At 44.7% G+C, this 18,026-nt stretch overlaps 1 protein-coding gene across 4 annotated transcripts in view; it reads right to left on the reverse strand.

Moving 5' to 3' along the window:
• The window catches only part of L1CAM (L1 cell adhesion molecule), a 109,216-nt gene that overhangs the window by 27,373 nt on the left and 63,817 nt on the right, over positions 1 to 18,026 (reverse strand). For all 4 annotated transcript variants that reach the window (XM_044443625.1, XM_044443624.1, XM_044443622.1 and 1 more), the window contains 6 exons: positions 16,422 to 16,588; positions 10,980 to 11,139; positions 10,767 to 10,891; positions 9,496 to 9,597; positions 8,114 to 8,311; positions 6,980 to 7,050 (listed from right to left, as the gene is read on the reverse strand). In XM_044443625.1, the coding sequence (XP_044299560.1) occupies positions 6,980 to 7,050; positions 8,114 to 8,311; positions 9,496 to 9,597; positions 10,767 to 10,891; positions 10,980 to 11,139; positions 16,422 to 16,588 (823 nt within the window). The remainder of the gene's footprint in view (positions 1 to 6,979; positions 7,051 to 8,113; positions 8,312 to 9,495; positions 9,598 to 10,766; positions 10,892 to 10,979; positions 11,140 to 16,421; positions 16,589 to 18,026) is intronic.

The following is an 18,026-nucleotide window of genomic DNA, read 5'->3' on the forward strand; positions in this document are numbered from 1 at the left end:
GGGTGTCAAGGGGATTCAGAAAGCTGTTTGTTCACTGCTATTAGCAAAGATAACGGCAATTTCTATATTAGAATCACAAGAGAGACTTAAACTTCACTCTTCTCCTAACAATCCAGCAGGAGAGAAAAAGCAATTTGCTCCCTACATGCCAGTAGATGACACATCTTCTGGGTGGCAGGACAAAGCAGGCAGGGAAGACCTGCAGAGAATAGTGAAGGGTTGCAGGTTGCTTAAAAGTGGTCTAGTCCAGGGGTGGGCACAAAGTAGAACTCCAGATATTTGGGACTTCTGCTTCAGTGAAGCCCACAGCGTAAGGGAATGCCCACAAAATCCAGTGGGTCTTCAGAGACTTCCTATTGACCTGCAAAGGAGCTGGCAATCCCCTGATGGAATCTGATTCCAGCAGCATGGAGTCTCCTCTGAAAAGGCCTTCTCCCAATTCTAACCCCAAAGCATGGGAAGGCTAGAACGGGAGAATGCAGTGCTTCAAGTAATTTGGGCCCAAACCATTCAAGGCTTTAAAGGTTAAAATCAGCACTTTACATTGTTTTGTGTCCTAAATCAGTTGCAATGGATGCGACTAGCATTCCTCTTCTTCCCCCCATCCCAATGCTATTTAATATTTTACAACTTCTTCTGTATTTCTGATACGTTACAGCAAAAACAACAGTTTGTCAACCCTGATATGAAAGAAAGACAGGTTCTGAGCATGTCATTTTGCATTTTTAAGCTCATGGCACCATCATGACCACGAAAATATGGAGGATGCTTTGGTGATCAGAAAGAGTCCCAGTGGGCACTGGCCTGCCCATGACACTAGGGCTGCTTGTGCTTCCTCTTCCCCTGCTGCTCCCTGGGTGATCAAGAGAGGGGTTGTGTTGCAGCATCCCAGATTTCTGCCCTGAAGAAGCACCCTCACTGCATCACTGACCTCGCCTTCCATTTGTTAAATGTGAGGGTAAATGCTCACTCTCCAGGTTGTAACTCTGGAGAAGGAAAAGGAAGCGCTGTACTTCCCTGCTCCCCTCTTAAAGGCCCAGGGGAGCCTTGAGAAACCCAGGTAGGTTCACCATCTCTGTCCCAGCTCAGAAGGCCGGCCACAGGCTCAAGAAACAACGAGGGAACCTGGCATCACAGGTCCTGCAATTCCCAAAGGGTCCAACAGGGGGAGGCTCGGACAGGGAAGACTGTGGCCAAGGCAAAAGTGAGCAAAGGTCCAGTAAAGCTGCTTTCACTCCAGAGCCTGGCAGAGTTGAGACAGCTGCCACCTTTGTCCACTGGGCCTGCCCAGCTGACAGACCAGCAAATGTTTCAAGCTATAGAAGGATATAAGATGGGGTATTTTTTTTAAAGCAACCCCTGTATTATGCTCTTACATGGTCCAAGTCTTTGTGTTAAGATCATATTTAGTGTTTCTCTTCTGTATCAGAAATTTTCCTGCCATTTGAGTGATAAAACAGGTGTATATATTCACTTCTACCACCTGCAGGAAATTTTAGAGATGTTGGTATCTCAAGTTGCTGGTTCTTAGCAGGTGTACTGGTACAGTCACTGCTGCCAATGGAAGCAAACCAATGAGGAATTTCCAGTTAAATGTTTCTGTTCCTTTAACTTCCTTTTGAGACTACAGAATCTGCAATGCCTCTAGATAACTCCCTTAGCTTTTCCTTCCTAATATTACCATGGGTCAAAAGTCCCCTCCCCTGGGAACCCCTCTGGGTTAAAAACATGCAATGATTAAAGGTTTTCACCACTATCACCATTGCTCCTCTAAGACCCCTGATTCAGGAGACAAAAGCAACAATCACTTCTGACAAAGAGCTCTTATAGTTGAAATGCATCAGGGTAAGAGAAAATTTGTGTGCTTTTGAAAATAAGCCTTCTCCTTCAGCACCCCGAGATTTGCCATTTCTATCCACTGTGCACTGAGGGTGCTGAGAAAGCAGGACCAGTGTTATTTTTTTAAGATTCTAACCCTATGCAAAATATACCATGCCATTTGGTCTCTTTGGGGGTTGCCCCGCAAATCCCAAAATAGGTCCACCAAGCCTCTTAAACCTATAGAACCTGTGTTGCCACTGCTACACTCTCCATTCCCCACCTCTGTCAAAAGGGTGGCTGGTACCCAGATCTAGTCACCATTTCTGGCTTCACCTACTGTACCAGGGAGACCTTCTGCCTTCCATCACCACACTCAAGATGTTTGCCATGGCTTTCAGGTACATGAATGCATACCACTGAGGTGGATGGAGGGTGATCACCTGGAAAACCTCACAAACTTTTTAGAGGTACATAACAGGCAGAATTTTGAACAGGTGCTAATTTCCTGTTATAACTTATAAGTAATCCTGCAAAAAGCTTCCCTTGCCAACATTTTGCCTACCAAGTATCTCTTAAAGACAGGCATGCCAGAAGGAGTTGCAGTGCTTATTGATGCTTGCTTTGCTGTCTTGTTTCCTGCACAGCAGGAGCAGCCAACTTTTCTGAGGACCAATTTCCCCATCCTGGAATCCAGCAGCAGCCACATACCCTGCCAGGGCCAAGTTGTTACAGGCTTTCAGTGCTGAGGAAAAAAGGAGCATTTTTGCACACAAAATTGTGCTCCTGGAAGCCCCAGGCAGTGGAAATTCACATCAGAACAAGACTGTGTTCTCAGAGCCCCCACGAACAGGCAAAAATAAGAAGAAAAAATGTGACTCCTACCATGCGATTGCTGCTGAAATTTGGCAGCACCTCAGCACTGGGCCACAAAAAAGGACTGAGGTGTGTGCAGACTCTGGGCCACATGATGCTCACTCCTGGCATAGAGGCTCCAGGAGTATTGTGGGAATCCGTCAGGAAGTACAGGAGCAGAGAGTGCTCAGAGGGCCCTTGCCCCGCAACTCTCACATTCAATTTGTGCATCTCCTGCTGCTGGACTACTCAGTCTGCACAAGACACAGGAGAAGGCGGCCAATCAAGGAGGCAGGACCTTGAACTGTGCCACTTCTTGCTGGTGGCAAGAGGTACAATTCTAAACTGCACTTCTTCGACTACAAGGAGAAGGCGTTTCTGTGCTCCCCTAGCATTCCCCAAAATATTCCCTGCATGTCAGAAAGCAAAACTTCAGGGAAAGGACACTGCTGCTAGGTTTTTCTACCTGGTACACTCATTTTCTACATACAAAGATTTATTTTATTGTTCAAACTTGTGAGAGAATTAAAAAATCTCATCACTTTCCATGGGGAGGCCAAAATTATTGTTCTACCACTGCAGTCTACTGCCTTGTTCTCCATAATGGTTAGAACAGCACTAATACGAGGTTATACCAGCATTGCAAACACAGGTAATTCCAAGACAGATGCTTCCTCTGGCTACAGTCACATGAAAATGGAATGTGAAACTGCATGCTAACTTCTCTTAGGGTCAGGAATGAACTGGGAAGACAGCTGATGTCAGACCAGCAGAAACCAACCCTCATCTTCTGTATTTTGGCAGGTTTGGTTTAGCTGAACTTGGTATAAGCCTCCCTGAATGGAAATGCATGGCATCAGCTCACTTCTGGGAACCCAGCCCAAATATCCCAACAGTATGGCAAGCAAAAACATTTGGGGACAGTGCCGGAAGACAAACACACTGCTGTTTGAACACGCTGCTGTTTCCCCTCTGCACTGGAATGCAAACATCACGGCAAACCCAAACACAGAGAAGCTCATAAAAGATGGGAGCAGCATGTGTGAGGTTCATACGCTGCCTTAGCAAGAGCACACTGCTCCTGGCACACATCCTGCAAGCCCCAGGACACATCAGCCAAGAGGCCAGTCGTGCAAGTACAGCAAGGGCAACCCAGTGAACACAGAAAGACCCAGCCAGACATCCAGGGCTCCTCCCTGGATTAAGCTGGACTGCAGAGGCCACTGGAAACTCCTGCCTGGATTAAGTGGGGCACATAAATTGGACTGCAGGGGCCACGTTAAGCCATCTGCAGTAAGAAAAATAATACTCGGGGCTCGTAGAACAGTGTGTCCGTCCAGTGAATTAGCCAACTGCCATGCTAGAGAGGAAAAAAAGGGGGAAACCTCTCAGAATCAAGCTGGTTCTTGAGCTCTCTGACATGAGCAGTGAGGGGGGGGATATTATTCCCAGAGCCCAGGTATACGGATTCAGTGCCTAAGAGTATAAACTGGAGAAAGTCCAGTTCAACTCTCACCCTCAACTCAGTGTGTTCCACCTCCACCATAATAAGAGGATAAGAACCATGGGCCTATCTTATAGGGCTGTTGGAATATAGATAATTGTGCATGCTGGATTTGGACATTTTGATATGTAGATGAGGATGTGTTTTTTTCCTTGTCAATTTGCTTGTTTGCACATCACTTTGACGTTTTGGGAAGTGGCATAAATCCCACATGCAAATAAATAAATAAACAAATAAATCCCAGCATGACTTCCATTCAGATCTTGACATTTGATTGGATTTGCTCCATTGGGGGAATCCGCAGGGGACTTGTCACACTCTGTGTTTAGGTCACCCCATGCTGAGAATGGCCCTTTGTGCTCAGAATTGTTTAGCCAGCGTGTAAGGCAGGCTTTGTGGAAGAGGTGAAACTGCAAAGTGAAGAGTTTGTGATTCTGGTTAATGTGTGTGTTACATGCACACACGCACACAAAGAGAGCAAATGATGTTTCTTGCTCAATAAAGAATCTGAGTGACTGGCTGGGAAAAAGTGGGGGGGAAAGACCCTTTCTTAAGGCTAAACATGTATTATAGCACTTGATGGACACCCACTAGCTACAGAACTCTTCAAACAGCCTTTCTCAATATTTTTCTCCTTCAGATGCTTGAGAATCAACTCCCACCAGCCCAAACAGTATAGTTAGTGGCTTTGCTGGCTCAGGAAGATGGGAGTTGTACACCAACACAACTGAAGTGCTAGCTGCAGGTTGGGGAGGGCTGTCTTAAGGAAGAGGTGCTCTCTCCACTGGAGGCCATGGCACCCACAGACTGCCAGGGGACCATAAGTTGCTCTCTTGGCCTCCATGTTTAAGAAATTTAACTGCTGTCTGCAAAAGTCCCCTGCATACAAATTGCTCTCCAAAATATTTGTGTGCAGTGGACCTGTTTTAAAAAAACTGGTAAGCTGAAATAAATTAACCCAAACTCAGTGAGCTAATGAACTTGTGTGAATAAATCTGAATAACAACAGAATTCTAAAACCACCAGTCACAGATAAACTCAATTAACTGGAAGACCAGGAAACAAGAAGGGCCCTGTCCAAGCCTTGCTTCTGCCACAGGTTACAAGATACATGGCTCAGAAATAGCCCTGGTATGAACTGATATATGTGTGCAAATACAGTTGACCCCAGAAACATCCCTGGCATTTCTGAGCATGAAGATCCTCTTAAACTATGACACCAAGCCTTCTGGATGGCACCAGAAAGGGCTATTCTGTATGTTTATGGGAGCTGACAACTGATCTCTCCTTGTCTGATGACATGGTAAGTGTCCAAATGCATGGTACAGAAGACAACAACAATTTATAGGCATTGCCACAACAACACTGAAATCTTTGCATGAAACTGAGGACACCCATTCTTAATTTACCCTGGTGATTGAAGCGTACTTAGCAGCAATACTATTGACCAGTCTGACTCCTAATTGCACTCCTCTAAATGCTCTCAAAGTGCTCTCTCAATGCCTGTCAAAGGACAGACTGTTCTCAACAGATATATTTTCTACATGGGGCTAGGGCTGGCTCTGTTTCAGAAAGGATCTGGAAACGAATGTTCAACCTCCAACTCTATGTAGAAATGTAAGGCTGCAATCCTATGCACATTCATGTTGGAGTAAAAGTCACTGAAAGAGGGACTTACTTTTGAGTAGGCATACACAGGATTGTACTACAAGGCTGCAATTCCTAAATTCACTTAACTAGGAAGTAAGACCTATTAAACACCATGGGATTTATTTCTCAGTAAAAATAGCCTTGGATTGTGCTGAACACCAGTGAATTTATATAGCAAAGCACACAATAGACTGTACTGAACTACAAGTAACCTAGAACCAGAAGTTGTGGGTTTTTACAACTCCCATCAGCCCCACTTAGCACAGTCAATGGGCAGGGATGATAGGAGCTGTAGACCAAAATATTTGGGGGCTACCAGGCTAAGGAAGGTTGCCCTATAAGGTACAGAGGCAGTTTTGACAATGGCCTAGGTCCATCACCATAAAGTTCACCATAAAGCAGGCTGAGCCACCAAGCTAAATACATTTCACGAAGTCTGCACAGGGGTCCACAGTAAATCTCCCAGATTTGCTGCACACCTGGAACTGCAAAGATGCTCAAGCGCCAGGCAGCCCTCCGTATGTGGCAGGTGGACCCCACTTAGCAAGTCACAAGCTCTGCAGCCTCATTCCAGGCCATGGCAGGCTATAGCAGAAGGCCACACACCAAATGTGGCCATTTCCAGATGTGGCCCTTCCCTTTTTCTGGCTGCCCCAGCTTTCACCAACTGCTCGATCCTTTGCAGCTTTAGTACTCTTTCTTTTAAAGGCTGAAATGCATCTCTTAAGGCTTAGTTACTGTCAGTAGGAGCTTTAAACTAAAATGTTCTAGCATTTGGGGTGGTTTTGGTCCCATTCTCTTGCTGTTGGTCCTGTCCACTGCTGGAATGTGCCTCCCACCCATGGAAGCAGCTCAAAAATTGAATCCAGCCTTTGGGCTAAAAGAGGTTCTGCAACCCTGCATTGCAGCAACACATTCCATCAAATACAAAACAGCTGGCCTCTAAAAACTCCTTGCTCATATGCTCTGCCCAAGCAGAAATGCCCAAATCCAGCTCAGAATTCCATTTCAGGGGATGTTCAGCGGAAGCTCTACCAAGCACTCAACGCTCTGCCACTTGGCCTCACGGAGCATGCCAGGGGCACAAACACTGCAGAAGAGGAGCAGGTAGAGGGGGACCCATTCCAGTGATGCAAGAGTAGTATATTTTACCGTCCAGCTGATGATCATATTTGTGGTTTCATTCCCCTCTCCTTTAACATCTGTTGGATTCTGCTGAGGAGCTACAAAGCAAAGGGGCAAGTTAGGCAGATGTCTGTATCTCATCATGCAATCCCTCCACAAGCCCCTGAAGACCAGAATCTTGACTCTCCTCTTGCACTCAGGCCTCCCTTTTTCTGGGCCCTGATACTCAACACATGACATCAGGTTATTCATCTTCTGCAACAAGCAAAGTTCAACTGTTTGGCTAGTATGGTAAGCAAGACCTGCCCATCCCTGTTTATTCTGCTTCTGCTCAGCAGGCAAGGACCCTGAAACCACCACCTCTGAAAGCCCCCCCAGCTTTCATTCCAGCCCCCCTTGTTAGCCACACACTTCACAGTGGATCCCACTCCCTGCTTTTTTAAAAATGGAAGCTGAGAATTTCAGGATATTCAGTCATGCCCAGATTTAGGGATACTTGGTGGGAGACCATTGGAATCAACATGACTTAAGCCATGGTTAACTTAAGCTTCGTTGATTTAAATTAGTTTATTAGTGAGAAATCTCAGATCAAAGAGCCAAATCAGACCATCCCAGCCTCCCCTTCTGGTCCACTGGGGTCTCCCAGTCAGCCATTCTCCTTTTTCTGCCCCCACCACCTTTCCCCAAACCATCAATCACAGGAAGTTTTCCTGGCTTTCTGCCCATTCTAAAAGATGGAAATGCCTCCACTAAGGCTTAGTTACTGGCAGTTAAGGGCTTCAAGCTAAAATATGCTGATATTTTAAAAATGTTGGACCCATTCCACTCGCCCTGCCCCCAAGAACTTCCCTGAAATTGAATCTGGTCATTGAGCTGAAAGAAGTTCCCCATTCCTGTTCTGCTCTGGGTCCAACCCACTGCATCCTGCAACAAAGCATCACATTCTGTGGCTCTTGTGTGCCTGTGTGGAAATATACAGCCTACTCCCAGCCCACTATACACTCTAGCTCTTGAGGTTCAAATAGCTAATTCAGGAACTGTCCTTGTGCGGTTGACCTTTGTACAGATATGCCACAACTACTGCTGGCCCCTTCAAGGGATGCTTCCTATGGAACATGTCCATCCCTCCAGGCTTCTCCCCAACACTCCAGGCTTTCATACCTGCAGGTTTTGTGATGTGACTGGCAGACGGGTTACTTAGCTCACTCTTCCCCTCACTGTTGCTGGCCTGCACATAGAAGGTATAGTTCTTGAATGGGGAGAGCGACAGCATGGCCCATGGCTGGTTTCCTGGCACATTTGTCAGTGGTAACTTTTCTCCTGGACCAAATTTGTTTTCTACATAAAAGACGGTGTACTCTGTGGGTGCAAGAAGGATTCTAGTGAGGTTGGGGTTTCACACAACACAGCAACACATAGTGGCTCTAGTCTTTTTCCTATCTAGGCTTTACACAAGACTGGGGGTGAAAGACAAAGATGATGATAAATCACTGAGGAACACTGAGATAGTGGTAAATCTGAAAGTGCAAGTCCACATCATGATGGGTTCCATGGCCATGTCCCCAAGGAGAGTCCCAAACTGCAGACAGCTGCATGGATTCATAGAATCATAGGCTAGCAGAGTTGGAAGGAAGCAAGAAGGCCATCGGGTCCAATCTGCTGCTGTTTCAGAACACCAGTTTACACCATTGCACCCAGATGACTGTCCAGTTTATTTTTGAACAACTCTCATGTGGGAGAGCCCATGACCTTTCTAGGCAACTGGTTTCACTGTTGTATTGCTCTGACAGGGGGGAAACTTTTCCTGATAATCTAGTCTGAAGCTGGTTTGTCTCACCTTGAGTTGATTATTCCTACACTTTGGGATGAATGAAAAGAGATATAGTCCTAGCTCTTTGTGACTGCCTTTCAGGTACTTGTAAAGCGATATCATGTCCCCCCTCAGTCTTCTCTTCTCAAGACTGAATATGCCCAGGTTGTTCACATCAACAAACCCGTTGCAGGAGTTTTCCACTGGTAGGAGCCATTCTTCTGTAAAGCTGACAGGCCTCACTTGCCCATACATGACCAAGCCACTCCAAGATACTCATGGTTACAGCAACAAACAGTATATTGTCACTGGGAAAATTCACTCCCCCCCCCCCCCCACCCAACTACCATGAATATTGCAGCTAAGTTTGGAGGGGCTTGGAGGGAACAGAGAAGGTGGCGGGTGATCTCAGCATCCCTGCTAATCAGAAAGCACCGGCACTGTGTCCCTGCATGGTCCCCGGCTGCACTGCAGCACTGCTGGGGAACACAGCAGCTGTGTTCCATTACCAGACCAATTCCTGAGGCGAGGTAGTTTCAGGTGAGATAATGAGGAAGGAGTGCAGGGACGGACTACAGCTAGGAATACATTCTGTGTATGTGAGTTCTGAGGTAAAAGCCGTGAGTTCTGAGGCTCTGGATGAACCCTAATAATGTGGCTGATAATATGATAATCCTGCTGATCATATGACCACAGCTCCTCTAACCAAGAGGCACTCTGCACTATTTCTTACCCTCGATGGGCCTGTTGTGATCATCTCCAGGTGTCCATGTCAGCTTCACCTGATGATCCGGTTGCCTGAGCAGTTCCAGATTTGACACTGGTCCTGGTTTGCCTGACAGAGAAACAATAATTGGAGCCACATGGGAGCTGCCACCCCACAGAGCAGTGACAGACAGAAGGCAGACCTCCAGCTCCCAGCATTCCTAACAATTGGCAGGGGCTTATGGGAGCTGATGTTCAAATATCAGTTCTACCTTTTGCCCAGTCCAGATGATAAAAGCTTAAGATAGTCTTCCCTACTCTTTTAGCAGATTTCCCAGGGCTTACCCAAAACATGCTTAAGTCAGAAATTTCAAATGGCAGGTGATGCCAACACCACCTTTCCTCTGGTTAGTGTTTCCCATAGCCTAGTCATTCATTAATCATTTGTCTTCTAAACAATTAAGGGGATGTGGTGGCGCAGTGGGTTAAACCGCTGAGCTGCTGTGCTGCCGATCGAAAGGCTGGGGGTTCGAAGCCACATAACAGGGTGATCTACCACTGCCTTGTCCCTAGCTCTTGCCAACCCAGCAATTCGAAAGCATGTAATACAAGTAGATAAATAGGTACGACTTCTGTGGGGAAGCAACAGCGCCCTGTGACATCATGCTGGCCACACAACCATGGGAGCATCTTTGGACAGTGCTGGTTCATGGCCTTTGAAACTGAGATGAGCATTGCCCTCTATAGCTGTTTTGGCTAGCAGAGTAAAATCCACAGGGACTCACTCCCTGACTCCCTCCCTCCCTCCCTCCCTTCCTTTTAAGCAACTAATTCACTGCATTTAGATTGAAGTAATCAGAAGAGAGTTTTTAAAGATATTGAAGGATTATAAGAATGACATGCTTCTCACTGTTGGAAGAAGCCACCATCAATATATTTTCTAATTACCTTATTATTGCTACCCACCAGGAACAAATTTGCCTCAAAAGAACCAAAAACAACAATGTAAGCCCATAATACATAACCACAACCATTAAAAATTGCTCTCACTGATAAGAATTGTCCCCATCCACTAACTACTAAAGCTGATTTTGGTGAGGTTAATTGCACCAACCAGTAAGCAACCCAGGTTGATGCATCTCTCAGTTAAAGCTAGCAGTCCTAGTAACTGGTCATCCTTTAATGGTGCCTCCCAATCTGCCACCTGGCAGCTGCTTCATCTTTTGACCACGCACTAGTTTGGATTGTGATCTCAAGAGGGAGGGGACTGATATCTGTTCTCTCCTTTTTGGCACTCACCATATACCACAAGCTTGGCACTTTTCTCCACAGAGTCAAGGGTTGTCCAAGCCAGGCAGCTGTATGTTCCTTGGTCAGAATAGTTCAGATTGGTAACTGTCAGAGATGTCTCGTTGATGAAGTATCTAGGAACAGACAGAGGGACACAGTCCATAAGGCACAGCGCCTCTCTCAGACCACAAGCCTGCATGCGAGAGTGCCCTGTGGACTCACTTGCTGTCATCTTCCGACTCCTGAATGGCATGCCCGTTGTGGCGCCACTGGATGCCATGCTCCGGAATGGTCTCGTCGAACAACACCTTGCAGTGGAAAGTCACACTCTTGCCTCTCTTCTCCTCTGTGTTTGCAGGCCCCACTTCAAACTGTGTGGCTCCTGAAAAGGGAACAGACTGAGGGGTTGGGTCTTCCCTTTGCATCAGGCCTTGCTGCGACGTGAGGCAAGAAACATCTCTCCAGTAGACCTCTCATAACTGTAGTTTGCAGAGTCTTTCTTTGCCCACCACTCTTCAGTGTCATTTGTGCTCTTAGCCTCACAGTCAGAGCCAGCCCAACCTATTCTGAACCCTGAGGCAGAAAATCCAAAATGGCAGCTGTACACCCACCCCACTGATTTAACCTGGGGAACATGGGGCCAGTGCTGCCATTAGGCCAACAAGGTGGCCATCCAGAGCACAAACCTCAGTGGGGTGCAGAACTGACCTGGGGGGCACAGTTTTGTATGGGTTAGTTTCTTGAAAAAATGACAATATTTTTTAGTTTAAGATAAATACCACAATAGTGCTATGGAATTAATTAATATAGAGTCTTATAAAAGTTGGGCACCCCCTATCTCTTGGAAAAGTCCCATTGGCACCAGCCACTGTGGACTGCCCCCTGGGTTATCAGCAAACAGGAACAGTGGGCAGGCAGCAGTGGGGGAGCAGGCCGCAAAAGCTATGGAGCACCCCTCAACAGGGCAGGGGGAATGGTCTCCTCAACAGACAATCGGACAGCTCAAATGCACACCCTAACATTTTTAACAAGACATTTCCCAAGAGGTAAAGCAAACCAGAAAACTATTACAAATGGGCTAGTTGTTGTTCTTTGAATAACAGCAGTATGGCATGGCTTTGGGAAGGCAATGTGAGATCACTAACTTTCAGAAAAGGCAACACTTATGAATTATATCATCCTGCCTTGAGATAATGTTGCCAGTTATTGCTGCATCTCAAAATAGTCTAGAAGACTCAGAGTTATCCCAGAAGACTCAATCAACTTGAGAGGACCATGCCTCACTGAAACTACTCCTTTTTAGCTCTCCAAAGAGACAGCTAAAAGAAGAAAGCAAGCAAAATAAGTAACTGCACAGATGTATCTCCCCATCAAGTACAACATAATTCTCTCTCATTTGTCTCACAACAAGCATGAGAAGGGGTGGGGGAGTAGAAGCTCTGTTGAGCCAGCCAGAAAAAAAGACATGGAAATAGCTGCCCATGATGCAAAAAGAAACTCTTCAGCAATTTGAGGAAGCAAAGCAAAGAAGGGGAAAGGAAAACAAAGGGAAAAAGGCAGGAAACTGCCTCCAGAGCTAAGAAAAGAAACCACTTCATGGAGCAAACTATCCCAGCAACACCAAGAGGAGAGCCAGAGTGGAGAACACTAACATCTCCACAGCTGGAAAGAAATGGGCAGAAAGACAGCTTCATGGCTACAAGAAAAGAGGGAAATTCTGCTGAAGCAATGTGCAGAGCATACTTGCTGCAAGTGCAGGAAAAAAATGCTGCTGCGCTAAGAAAGTTGCAACTGCTCCCACACCTTTCCCTAAAGCTATATTAATGTTCTCTCAGCAATAACAACCCCTGGGATTCAGCAAGTATGGCTGGCAGTAGATGATCTCAGCCACAGGTGGCTGAGAGATGGCAAGCTAAATTAATAAACAAGGGAGAGAGCAGCAGAAGGCTGATTAATACTCAGGATACAATTGTGGTAAAGTTTTCAAGGATCCTCCAAAGCCTGGAGTGAAGGGTCACATGGCATGGGCTGACATACCATAACCCCAATTGCTCACGCCATCATTGGCTAGCTTCATTCCCATGCAACACGCTCCACCCTAAACCCAACAGACTCCTGGTCTTGCTTGGCTTGGACTAAGTGGGTTTCTGCTAGCTATAGTCTTGCCTTATCCCTGGACGGAACTTAAACCTATTTAGAAAATACAGTTATTTTTCCAGGGAGCTGTGACTGATACAGAAACAACCATCTGGAGCTCAGTTCTGCATATGAAAGACAGAAAGAGCCAAGCAGCAAGCAAAGCAAGAGGCGGCAGTTCTTCCGGAAATACCTTTGCACACAGAAGGCAATTAAAGAACAAAAATATGACTGTACCCTTGCTGAAACTACCACTGAAGAAATTGCATGTGGTTTTTCAACTACAAATGATATAAGCTCTAAAAAAGAAGTTTTACAGTTTTGAGATATTTCAGTAAAGCACAGTGGAAAAAGAGGATTTCAAGGTAAGTGAAAGCACTGCCACAAAGACTGCAAAAGAAGATGATATCATGCCTGGCTTGAATTACAGCGGCCCTGCTAACTGGTCTAACTATTGCAGAAATAATTTGTAGCAGCTTATACTACAAAATGAATCACAGCGGGTTGTATCATACAATTTCCCAAACACTCAAAAAACAGAGGATTTCCTCCTATACATTACAAGAGGAGACTTGCAAATGGTGAAGAAGTGTGCCAACAATGGCAGATATATTCCACCTCAAAAGAAGGGGTTTTTTTGTTTTTGCTGTAGGTTGTTCGGCAAAAGAATCGGTGCATCAACTCTACAGGAACCAGGTTCGAAAGACTGGAAGAACATTGGAGCAATTTTGGCTTTACATGAGAGGAATACTCTTTATTTTGAAAACCACCAGACCTGGAGAGAACTTGAATTGAGCTTGTATAATGAAAAATGACTGATGATATTAGCCAGCAGAAAAGCAGGCAAGAAAAACAATATTGTCAACAAATCTTGGAACATTTGATTGCTTTGGTCAGAGTTCTTGGCATGCAAAAGTGGCATTCCTTGGTAAAAGTGCCAACGATGGATTATATATTTTTTGGGAAGTTTGTAGAATATTTTAGTCCTATTATGAATATTTGTGCAGAGTTAAAGAAACAATGGTTTCACTGCTTAGGAAAATATGTCCAAAATGAGCTTATACAGCTTCTAGCAGTTTCTATAAAGCAAAAATAAAAATAAAAATAAAAAATAGCATGTGTAAACTCAACCAAATACTACTCAGTTATTCTGGACAGCACACCTGACATTGGTCATATTGAACAAATTGCAATGATTGCACACTATGTCAATGTAATCAAACCATCAGATACTGAGATGTCTGAGCCTGAAGGTATGATAAGCACATAAATACCTTCTCATGCCCTGCAATTCACACTCATTAAACCTGATAGTTGATTATGTCACTAAGTGTTGTCTGGAAGCAACAAATTTCTTCAGTTTTGTTCAGCAAATCTATAATTATTTCTCTGCATTGACTCAGCCTTGGCAAATTCTAACTAGTCATGTATCAGGCACAAACCATTGAATCAAACAAGATGGGAGAGTTGGAGCGATGCTTGAAACTACTAAGATATCATCTTGGTATATATGATGCTTTAATGGAGATCTTTTATGATATGAGCCTAAAAATTTATCTGGAAATACTTATTGAATTGAAACCAAGGCCCTTGCTGGTGTAATTTGTGAGTTCAAGTTTGCGGTATTCCTTATTACATGGTAGAACATTCTTTTTGGAAATGAACCTTACAAGCAAGCTTCTACAAAATAAGGAATTTCCTTGTGGAATGTAGGTGTGATGAGGGTTTTCAACAAGTTTTGATAGATGCTACTGAGATTGCAAAGGAGATAGAAATACTACCAAACTTTAAGACAGAACAAGTTAGAAAAAGGAGAAAGAGACAACCGTTTGAGTATGAGGCCCAAGAAAAGGCACCACAAGATCCAAAGCAAAACATTCAAGGTAGGTTTTTATTATGCTATCTTAGACATGGCCATACAATCTGCTGAAGAGAGATTCTTACAGCTACAAAAATATAATTCCCTATTTGACTTCCTGTATGAGACATACAGTATCACCAAAAATGTACTGAACATGTACTTAATGCCTGCAAGAATTTGGAAAAATCATTGCTGCACAACAGAAACAAAAATATTGATGATGAAGATCTGAGTTCCTCACACTGCAACAAAAACTCTTGGATAGTGTGCCTAATTTTTCTGTTGCTCTAAGGATCCCTCTCACATTCCCAATGTCAACAGAAAGTGGTAAATACAGTTTCTCAAAGCTCAAACTTATAAAATTGTACATATGTTCAACAATGCTGCAAGAGAGACTAGTTGGTTTGGCAGTTACATCAGTTGAACATGCCCAAGCATCAGCACTTGGACTAAGGGAATTGGTGACAAATTTTGCAAAGGAAAAGGCAAGCAAAAGGAGTTTTTGATGTGCTTGAAATGGAAACATTCAAGAGAGTTAAATTGTAACATCACAGTTCATAGGATTATTCAAAATGATTTGTGTTAAAACTGTTTTGTATTTTGTGAAAGAAAAATCAAAGATTGTTGTATTAATTATTCCCACATTTAAAAAAAATAGCTCAAGTTTTGTGCTTTTTATTTTTCTCACAATGCATCTGTTTCTGAAAATTGGTTAGCAGTGCAGGGGCACAAGTAGCCTTGCCCAGGGTGCAAAAAAGTCTTGCACTGCAGGTACAGACCGCTGAGAGTCTGTCCGCACTACACTAAAATGAACCACAATAACACTTTAGACATTTCTGCCATGCTGGCCCCTTTAATGGCATCCCAAAGTCTGAGCTTACTCATTTTCTGTTATGTTTAAGTAATCCTCCATGGTAGACAAAAGTCTATGGTAAAAGTCATATATAAATGCATATTTTAAAATAAATTGATAAGTAACAGCTTTCCCTCACCACTGCCCCCAGAGAGGTACCAACTGTACTGGAGGGAAGCTGGAAGCTGGAGAAGCAAGACCACAAGCCCCTCCATGGACCAAAACAGGCATTACTTTAAAGCTGTGTCTAGCTGCTTTCACCTTCCATCTTCCCCACTTCTACTCTAGAATTTTACTGTAGAATTCAGATTGAGATAGTAGTGTGCCCGGGGGTGGGCTGGTAAGACCTGCACCTACTCTAGACTGAAAACTGAACAAAATATGGAAGTATTAGACTATTCCTTTCAAAAACTGAAACTGTCTTGGCCCTGTTATAGAGATGGCAGGAGATGTGGAGGAACCTGAATCCACCCTTGACTTTATGGCATGGAAATAGGAATCTGGCATGAATCTATCTGCGAACACTGTGGAGGAGGAGGGAGAAAGGCTTGTGGCTGAAAGCTCTGAGCAGGACGAAGCATGATCCCTTCTCTGCTGCCAAGGCCGTTTTGTGTTTAGAATACCTGCTCAAGCTACAGCAGCAGGATGAAAACAGACACACAGAAAGTTTCACCTTACTTTCCTGAGCCCTGATCACTTTTCTTCTCACCATGCCTCGTTCTGCCTTAGGCCTGACTGGTCCCATCATGCAACATTTCTTTGGCTTCGTACACCCAGAATAATGTCAGCTGCCTGCTGGGAAACCAGCTCCCACCTTTGACGATCAGGCGGGCTGTGATGGAGACATTGTTCTGGTCATTTGCTGCCATGCATGTGAAGTTCCCAGCGTCCTCACGCTGGACTTGGTCAAGCACCAGGGTCCCGTTTGTGAACATAAAGATCCGCTCATCATCTAGGGCAGGGTACATGTCTTCCATAAACCTGGCAAAAATGGATGAGAAGAGAGGAATGTTGTGTGTGAAAGAGAAAACCTCTGTGCTCCAAGTGCTTAGGACTGCTGCTACCTGTTCTTAAAAAGGCTGTCAGGTTCTTCCTGTAATTTTAAGATCTAGTCAACAGGCATAACATCAAGCAAATGAATCTTTATTTTAAAAGTCACAATTACCTGGTCCTTCTCTTCCCTATTTCATCATCACAACCAGGCTGGGAGGTAGGTTAGGCTGAGAGTTTCAAAGCCAAGTGGGGACTAGAACCCAGGTCTCCTGTGCCCCAGCCCAGCACCCTCACCACTACACTACACTGGCCCTCCACCCCATCCCAGAAACTCTGTGCCAAGTAAAGTTGTTTGTTGTGAACTTCTGCAGACCATGTGGTTGTTAAAGACACAAAAACTCTGCCAGAATTTTTTTTAAGCAGAAAATCTGAGTAAGATTAACTCCAGTGTGATACAAGAGCCCTTCCTTGTCTATCATGCTCCTCAGTGTTTCTCTCCTACTCCCTTCTTGGAAAAAGCAGTATTTCCTTTCCCAATATGTTTTATGACTTCCACTGTCTACATTTCTCTGACTAGCCCTCCTTTTCAGAGCAGGCCCAGTCAGGATTTTGCCCACTCAGGCAGTTGCCAGAACAAGATGATGCAAACCTAGGAAGAGAGTCCCATCAAGTCATCTATGCAATTAGTGCGCATATGCCATTATCACTCACACATGTGCGTAAGGCATCTCCAGCCAATATTCAGCATTTCATGCCTATTGAGAAAAGGGCCTCATTGGAGTAGGGGTTTAGAGCTTTATATACCATTAGGTATAAAAGTTTTTAAGGGAGGGGGGTTTGTACATTTGCAAACGTTGGGGTTCCCCAAATATGCTGATACTTTCCTCCTGTTTCTTAGTGGCTACATACTCATCCAGAAGATGAAACTCAAATATTTTGTCCACCTAATGAGAAGGAAGGACTCCCTGGAGAAGAGCCTAATGCTGGGAACAATAGATGGCAAAAGAAGAAGGGGACGGCAGAGGATGAGGTGGCTGGATGGAGTCACTGAAGCAGTCAGTGTGAGCTTAAGTGGACTCTGGGGGATGGTGGGGGACAGGAAGGCCTGGGCGAATGTTGTCCATGGGGTTGGGTCGACACGACTTCGCGACTGACTAACAATAACAACAACATGCTCATCAGTAACAAAAGAAAGTTTCCTCCAATCTTTTCCTGTTCTGACCCTTCAGCAATCTTCAGAGGCTCTTCTCTAAGTGCCCTCACTGAAGGAAGGTAGCAGGGTAGCTACAGCTATTACCTTTCTGGAACCAGGCAAAAACCCTTCTTTCCTCCGAGGCCTTTTAAAGACCTAGCTCTAGATTTTAATGGCTGTTTTATCTGTCCCTGTACTGGGTTGTTTTAAATTGTATTTGTCCTTTTAAATATT

Source organism: Varanus komodoensis, unplaced genomic scaffold (genome assembly GCF_004798865.1).
Source record: "Varanus komodoensis strain SLA01 unplaced genomic scaffold, ASM479886v1 scaffold42, whole genome shotgun sequence".
Classification (NCBI taxonomy): domain Eukaryota; kingdom Metazoa; phylum Chordata; class Lepidosauria; order Squamata; family Varanidae; genus Varanus; species Varanus komodoensis.